The 9,929-nt window shown below is 42.3% G+C and overlaps 1 protein-coding gene across 1 annotated transcript in view; it reads right to left on the bottom strand.

Moving 5' to 3' along the window:
- The window catches only part of LOC143288286 (cilia- and flagella-associated protein 251-like), a 128,393-nt gene that overhangs the window by 102,679 nt on the left and 15,785 nt on the right, over positions 1–9,929 (bottom strand). Inside the window, 2 exon segments of the mRNA XM_076596633.1 lie at positions 2,422–2,642; positions 8,935–9,189. Of these exon segments, the coding sequence (XP_076452748.1) occupies positions 2,422–2,642; positions 8,935–9,189 (476 nt within the window).

Raw genomic sequence — 9,929 nt, 5'->3', positions numbered from 1 at the left:
AATATATCATGAAGATACCACTGACCACAATATATCATGAAGATATCACTGACCACAATACATCATGAAGATATCAGCACTGATCACAATATATCATGAAGATACCACTGACCACAATATATCATGAAGATACCACTGACCACAATATATCATGAAGATATCAGCACTGACCACAATATATCATGAAGATACCACTGACCACAATATATCATGAAGATATCACCACTGACCACAATATATCATGAAGATATCAGCACTGACCACATCAGGTACATATCACCACTGACCACAATATATTAGGTAGATATCACCACTGACCACAACATACCAGGTAGCTATCACTACTGACCACAATATATAATGTAGATATCACTACTGACTACATCATGTGGATATAACTACTGAGCCAATATATTGGGTAGATATCACTGAACACAATATAACAGGTAGGTATCACTGAACACAATATATTGGGTAGATATCACTGACCACAATATACAATGTAGATATCACTACTGACCACATCATGTAGATATCACCACTGAGCCAATATATTGGGTAGATATCACTGACCACAATATAACAGGTAGGTATCACTGAACACAATATATTGGGTAGATATTAATTAACACAATATATCAGGCAGATATCATCAACAGCCATATCAGGCAGATATCACTTACCACAATATATCAGGCAGATATCACTTACCACAATATATCAGGTAGATATCATCACTGACCATAACCATAATGAGTCAGTGAAATAATGATGTATCACCACTGAACACAACAATGACTAAGTGAACTAAGGGCAAAATATATCACCACTGATCATCACAATAAGGGCGGTATTCAACACTTAACTATGAAAATCATGATAATGACTCAGTGAAACAAGGCCTGTAATTACCACTGACCATCACCATAATGACAATGAAACAAGGCCTGTAATCACCACTGACCATCACCATAATGACTCAGTGAAACAAGGCCTGTAATCACCACTGACCATCACCATAATGACTCAGTGAAACAAGGCCTGTAATCACCACTGACCATCACCATAATGACTCAGTGAAACAAGGCCTGTAATCACCACTGACCATCACCATAATGACAATGAAACAAGGCCTGTAATGACCACTGACCATCACCATAATGACTCAGTGAAACAAGGCCTGTAATGACCACTGACCATCACCATAATGACTCAGTGAAACAAGGCCTGTAATCACCACTGACCATCACCATAATGACTCAGTGAAACAAGGCCTGTAATCACCACTGACCATCACCATAATGACAATGAAACAAGGCCTGTAATCACCACTGACCATCACCATAATGACAATGAAACAAGGCCTGTAATTATCACTGACCATCACAATAATGACTCAGTGAAACAAGGCCTGTAATCACCACTGACCATCACCATAATGACTCAGTGAAACAAGGCCTGTAATCACCACTGACCATCACCATAATGACTCAGTGAAACAAGACCTGTAATCACCACTGACCATCACCATAATGACTCAGTGAAACAAGGCCTGTAATTACCACTGACCATCACCATAATGACTCAGTGAAACAAGGCCTGTAATCACCACTGACCATCACCATAATGACAATGAAACAAGGCCTGTAATCACCACTGACCATCACCATAATGACAATGAAACAAGGCCTGTAATCACCACTGACCATCACCATAATGACTCAGTGAAACAAGGCCTGTAATCACCACTGACCATCACCATAATGACAATGAAACAAGGCCTGTAATCACCACTGACCATCACCATAATGACAATGAAACAAGGCCTGTAATCATCACTGACCATCACCATAATGACTCAGTGAAACAAGGCCTGTAATCACCACTGACCATCACCATAATGACTCAGTAACGACCACTGACCATCAGCATAATGACCATGTAATGACCACTGACCATCAGCATAATGACCATGTAACGACCACTGACCATCAGCATAATGACCATGTAATGACCACTGACCATCAGCATAATGACGATGTAAAGACCACTGACCATCAGCATAATGACCATGTAACGACCACTGACCATCAGCATAATGACCATGTAACGACCACTGACCATCAGCATAATGACCATGTAACGACCACTGACCAGAGCACATAATGACCATGTAACGACCACTGACCATCAGCATAATTACCATGTAATGACCACTGACCATCAGCATAATGACCATGTAACGACCACTGACCAGAGCACATAATGACCATGTAACGACCACTGACCATCAGCATAATTACCATGTAATGACCACTGACCATCAGCATAATGACCATGTAACGACCACTGACCAGAGCACATAATGACCATGTAACGACCACTGACCATCAGCATAATGACCATGTAACAACCACTGACCAGAGCACTGTTGGACATGGTTCCCTCCATCATGGTTGCAGTGCGTTCAGGGGAGGGGAGGTGTGGAGCGGTGGGTACCCTCCCCTCCTTCTCCTCCCCCTCTCCTTCCAGCGTGGGGGAGCTGCGTGCAGCCTGTGGGGCGAAGGGACCGCCCTGCGAGTCATGGCTCACCCGCGATGACGCTCGCTCCACACCAACCTCCACACCTTCCTCCGCTCCGACTGGACAGTGCACCATGGGAAATACTTGACTCACATGATACACATGGTCACATGACATTGTCACATGACACACTTGACTCATATAACACATGGTCACATGACATTGCCATGTGACACACTTGACTCACATGACACACATGGTCACATGACATTGTCATGTGACACACTTGACTCAAATGACACACGTGGCCACATGACATTGTCATGTGACACACTTGACTCACATGACACACATGGTCACTTGACATTGTCACATGGCACATTTCACTCACATGATACACATGGTCACATGGCATTGTCATGTGACAAACTACACTCACATGACATACATGATCACATGACATTGTCACATGACACACTACAATGGTCACATGACACTGTCACATGACATACTTCACTTAAATGACACACATAGTCATATGACTTACACAGTCACATGAATCTGTCATATAACACACTTCACTTACATGACACACATACAATAACATGACACTGTCGTATACACATTTTCACTTACATGACACTGTCACGTGACACAAGGTCACCTGACATACATGCAGCCACATGACACAGGAAGTCACAAGTCACATGACACACCTACAATCCACAGTTCTGGCATCAAGATCCCATTCCAAGCTTACCTAATGCTGACAACATATGGCTGTCTGAACAGTCACAGAAATCATGTTGCCATAAGGAAGGTGTCTGAACAGTCACAGAAATCATGTTGCCGTAAGGAAGCTGTCTGAACAGACATGGTAATCATGTTGCCATAAGGAAGATGTCTGAACAGTCACAGAAATCATGTTGCCATAAGGAAGCTGTCTGAACAGTCATGGAAATCATGTTGCCATAAGGAAGATGTCTGAACAGTCACAGAAATCATGTTGCCATAAGGAAGCTGTCTGAACAGTCACAGAAATCATGTTGCCATAAGGAAGCTGTCTGAACAGTCACAGAAATCATGTTGCCATAAGGAAGCTGTCTGAACAGTCATGGTAATCATGTTGCCATAAGGAAGCTGTCTGAACAGTCACAGAAATCATGTTGCCATAAGGAAGCTGTCTGAACAGTCACAGAAATCATGTTGCCATAAGGCAGCTGTCTGAACAGTCATGGTAATCATGTTGCCATAAGGAAGCTGTCTGAACAGTCATGGTAATCATGTTGCCATAAGGAAGCTGTCTGAACAGTCACAGAAATAATGTTGCCATAAGGCAGCTGTCTGAACAGTCATGGTAATCATGTTGCCATAAGGCAGCTGTCTGAACAGTCACAGAAATCATGTTGCCATAAGGACGCTGTCTGAACAGTCATGGTAATCATGTTGCCATAAGGAAGCTGTCTGAACAGTCACAGAAATCATGTTGCCATAAGGAAGCTGTCTGAACAGTCATGGTAATCATGTTGCCATAAGGAAGCTGTCTGAACAGTCATGGTAATCATGTTGCCATAAGGAAGCTGTCTGAACAGTCATGGTAATCATGTTGCCATAAGGCAGCTGTCTGAACAGTCATGGTAATCATGTTGCCATAAGGAAGCTGTCTGAACACTCACAGGAGGAAGCTGTCTGTATCCCTTGGTATGAAAGGACCAAGACCACAAACACTGCAGGGGTGATCACAACAACACTGACCCCAACACTGAGGCACTGAACAATGGTGACCTCACAGAACAATGGTGACCCCAACACTGAGGCACTGAACAATGGTGACCTCACAGAACAAGGGTGACCCCAACACTGAGGCACTGAACAATGGTGACCTCACAGAACAACAGTGACACCAACACTGAGGCACTGAACAATGGTGACCCCAACACTGATGCACTGAACAATGGTGACCTCACAGAACAATAGTGACACCAACACTGAGGCACTGAACAATGGTGACCCCAACACTGATGCACTGAACAATGGTGACCTCACAGAACAATAGTGACACCAACACTGAGGCACTGAACAATTGTGACCTCACAGAACAATAGTGACACCAACACTGAGGCACTGAACAATGGTGACCCCAACACTGAGGCACTGAACAATGGTGACCTCACAGAACAATGGTGACCCCAACACTGAGGCACTGAACAATGGTGACCCCAACACTGAGGCACTGAACAATGGTGACTTCACAGAACAATGATGACACCAACATTGAGGCACTGAACAATGGTGACCCCAATACTGAGGCACTGAATGAAGGAATGGAGTGAACAATGGTGACCCCAACACTGAGGCACTGAACAATGGTGACCCAAACACTGAGGCACTGAATGAAGGAATGGAGTGAACAATGGTGACCCCAACACTGAGGCACTGAATGAAGGAATGGAGTGAACAATGGTGACCCCAACACTGAGGCACTGAATGAAGGAATGGAGTGAACAATGGTGACCCCAACACTGAGGCACTGAACAATGGTGACCCCAACACTGAGGCACTGAATGAAGGAATGGAGTGAACAATGGTGACCCCAACACTGAGGCACTGAATGAAGGAATGGAGTGAACAATGGTGACCCAAACACTGAGGCACTGAATGAAGGAATGAAGTGAACAATGGTGACCCAAACACTGAGGCACTGAATGAAGGAATGGAGTGAACAATGGTGACCCCAACACTGAGGCACTGAACAATGGTGACCCCAACACTGAGGCACTGAATGAAGGAATGGAGTGAACAATGGTGACCCCAACACTGAGGCACTGAATGAAGGAATGGAGTGAACAATGGTGACCCCAACACTGAGGCACTGAACAATGGTGACCCCAACACTGAGGCACTGAATGAAGGAATGGAGTGAACAATGGTGACCCCAACACTGAGGCACTGAACAATGGTGACCCCAACACTGAGGCACTGAACAATGGTGACCCCAACACTGAGGCACTGAATGAAGGAATGAAGTGAACAATGGTGACCCCAACATTGAGGCACTGAATCAAGAAATGAAGTGAACAATGGTGACCCCAACATTGAGGCACTGAATCAAGAAATGAAGTGAACAATGGTGACCCCAACATTGAGGCACTGAATCAAGAAATGAAGTGAACAATGGTGACCCCAACACTGAGGCACTGAATCAAGGAATGAAGTGAACAATGGTGACCCCAACACTGAGGCACTGAACAATGGTGACCCCAACGTCCATTGCTAACGTCCATATTCTAAATATATTTCTGTTTAATAATTACGATGTAATAATTAATTGCAATGTTTTTAAAAGCAAATACTCTTGTTTAATCAAGTTATCCGAGGGTGGGTGTGTGTGTGTGTGTGTGTGTGTGGAGGGGGGGGTGGTGGTGCGGGTGTGTGCTGATTATCTGGTTGTGGTTTTCCGCAATTCATCTTTATTCTTATCTTATCTGTCTATTATAATCAATGTGCAGTATAGTAGGCTATGTTTATAATTATATTCAAATAATGTTTCTTAATTCTTTCTGTTTTTACATTAAGAATACTAGTTATTACCTGCAGTGTGTGGATATATGTATGAAACGATGTATGTGATTTTTTTTTTCTTTTACATTTGTATCTTCGTAATATTTGTAGGGGATGTTGTTGGCTTTTACAGTTATGGTCCCCATGTTGTTTACTTATCTATGTTGTGATAATGCACCTGACCAAATTTCTCCAGTTGGAGATAATAAAGTTATTCTTATCTTATCTTATCTTATCTTATCTTAACATTGAGGCACTTAATCAAGGAATGAAGTGAACAATGGTGACCCCAACATTGAGGCACTGAATGAAGGAATGAAGTGAACAATGGTGACCCCAACATTGAGGCACTGAATGAAGGAATGAAGTGAACAATGGTGACCCCAACATTGAGGCACTGAATCAAGAAATGAAGTCAACCTTGTGGAGGGCTGGCCCAGAGACAAAGCGTCCACCTAGGAAGCCAGAGAATCTGAACACAGGAGATTGAATCTCACACTGGGAATTATTTTCTCCCCCTCCACTGGACCTTGAGTGGTGGGATGAATGCTGGTCATACAGAAGAGACAATAACCGAGGTCCCATGCATAGCATCCATTTAGTGCACATAAAAGAACCCACAGCAACAAAAGGGTTATTCCTGGCAAACGTGTAGAAAAATCCATTTTGACAGGAAAACAAGTACACCAGCAGGCGCTGCACTGCAGTGACATACCCTCATTGTGAGAGCAGCCCAAATTTCATACCAAGAAATCTGCTGTGACAAAAGAGGGCGATAAAAAGTACAATATGATACAACACAATGTAATGCAATACACACAACACAATATGGAACAATTCAACACAACACAACATAATGCAATACACACAACACAATACAATATGGAACAATTCAACACAACACAACATAATGCAATACACACAACACAATACAATATGGAACAATTCAACACAACACAACATAATGCAATACACACAACACAATACAATATGGAACAATTCAACACAACATGATGCAATACACACAACAGAATGCAATATGGAACAATTCAACACAACGCAATACAATATGGAACAATTCAACACAACACAACATAATGCAATACACACAACACAATACAATATGGAACAATTCAACACAACATGATGCAATACACACAACACAATACAATATGGAACAATTCAACACAACACAATACAATATGGAACAATTCAACACAACACAACATAATGCAATACACGCAACACAACACAATACGGAACAATTCAACACAACACAACATGATGCAATACACACAACACAATACAATATGGAACAATTCAACACAACACAATACAATATGGAACAATTCAACACAACACAACATGATGCAATACACACAACACAATACAATATGGAACAATTCAACACAACACAACATGATGCAATACACACAACACAATACAATATGGAACAATTCAACACAACACAACATAATGCAATACACACAACACAATACAATATGGAACAACACAACACAACACAACATAATGCGATACACACAACACAATACAATATGGAACAATTCAACACAACACAACATAATGCAATACACACAACACAATACAATATGGAACAATTCAACACAACACAACACAACACAATGCAACAAAATTCAATACCTTACAAAACAACATAATATAACACAACACAAAACAACACAACACAGCACAATTCAAGACAATATATCACAACCAAACATAGCACAATACAACACAACCCAATACAGCATAACACAATACAGCACAACACAATACAACACAACCAAATACAGCACAACACAATACAGCATAACACAATACAACACAACACAATACAGCACAACACAACACAGCATAACACAATACAACACAACACAATACAGCACAATTCAAGACAATATATCACAACCAAACATGGCACAATACAACACAACCCAATACAGCACAACACAATACAGCACAACACAATACAACACAACCCAATACAGCACAACAGAACACAGCATAACACAATACAACACAACACAATACAACACAACACAATACAGTACAACACAACCCAATACAGCACAACACAACACAGCATAACACAATACAACACAACACAATACAGCACAACACAATACAAGACACCACAATACAGCACAACACAACACAGCACAACACAACACAACACAGCACAACACAATACAACACAACACAATACAGTACAACACAACACAATACAGCACAACACAATACAGTATAACACAATACAACACAACAAAATACAGCACAATTCAAGACAACATATCATAACCCAATACAGCACAGTACAGCACAACACAATACAGCACAACACAATACAACACAACACAATACAACACAACACAACACAGTACAACACAACACAATACAGCACAACACAATACAACACAACACAATACAACGCAACACAATACAGCACATTTCAAGACAGCATATCATAACCCAATATAGCACAGTACAGCACAACACAATACAGCACAACACAATACAACACAACACAATACAGTACAACACAACACAATACAGCACAACACAATACAACACAACACAATACAACGCAACACAATACAGCACAATTCAAGACAACATATCATAACCCAATATAGCACAGTACAGCACAACACAATACAGCACAACACAATAGAAAACATGACAACACAGCACAACACATCACATGACAGCACAGCACAGCACAGAACAGAACAGCACACACAACACAGCACAACATAGCACAGCACAACACAACACAGCACAGTACAACACAGCACAACACACATCCCCCCCCTCCACACACACACACACCACCAGGCTTAGCTTCCTTCTCTATTTCCTGGGTCTCTTTCAGCTCTGCCTCCTCTTCAACACCTTCCCGGGCTGTCTCTCCAGCTGGAGTCTCCCCAGCAGTCGTCTCCCCTGCTGTAGTGGTGTCCTCAGCAGTGGTGGTCTCCCCTGCTGTGGTGGGGTCCTCAGTAGCCGTGGTCTCCCCTGCAGTGGTTTCCTCCCCTGTTGCAGTTTCTTCAGCATTGGTTGTCTGCCCTTCACCAGTGGGGGTGTCCTCTGTTGCACATAGCATTGGAAAACAGTGTGTCAGTAAGGGTGTTTCCTGTAGCACATAGCATTGGAAAACAGTGTGTCAGTAAGGGTGTTTCCTGTAGCACATAGCATTGGAAAACAGTGTGTCAGCAGAGGTGTTTCCTGTAGCACATAGCATTGGAAAACAGTGTGTCAGTAAGGGTGTTTTCTGTAGCACATAGCATTGGAAAACAGTGTGTCAGTAGGGGTATTTCCTGTAGCACATAGCATTGGAAAACAGTGTGTCAGTAAGGGTGTTTCCTGTAGCACATAGCATTGGGAAACAGTGTGTCAGTAAGGGTGTTTTCTGTAGCACATAGCATTGGGAAACAGTGTGTCAGTAAGGGTGTTTTCTGTAGCACACAGCATTGGGAAACAGTGTGTCAGTAAGGGTGTTTTCTGTAGCACATAGCATTGGAAAACAGTGTGTCAGTAAGGGTGTTTCCTGTAGCACATAGCATTGGGAAACAGTGTGTCAGTAAGGGTGTTTTCTGTAGCACACAGCATTGGGAAACAGTGTGGCAGTAGGGGTGTTTTCTGTAGCACATAGCATTGGGAAACAGTGTGTCAGTAGGGGTGTTTTCTGTAGCACATAGCATTGGGAAACAGTGTGTCAGTAAGGGTGTTTCCTGTAGCACATAGCATTGGAAAACAGTGTGTCAGTAAGGGTGTTTTCTGTAGCACATAGCATTGGAAAACAGTGTGTCAGTAAGGGTGTTTCCTGT

This window comes from Babylonia areolata, chromosome 12 (assembly GCF_041734735.1).
Source record: "Babylonia areolata isolate BAREFJ2019XMU chromosome 12, ASM4173473v1, whole genome shotgun sequence".
NCBI classification, from domain to species: Eukaryota; Metazoa; Mollusca; class Gastropoda; order Neogastropoda; family Buccinidae; genus Babylonia; species Babylonia areolata.
Note: the sequence above shows the minus strand (reverse complement) of the source record. Positions and strands in the feature narration are given on the sequence as shown.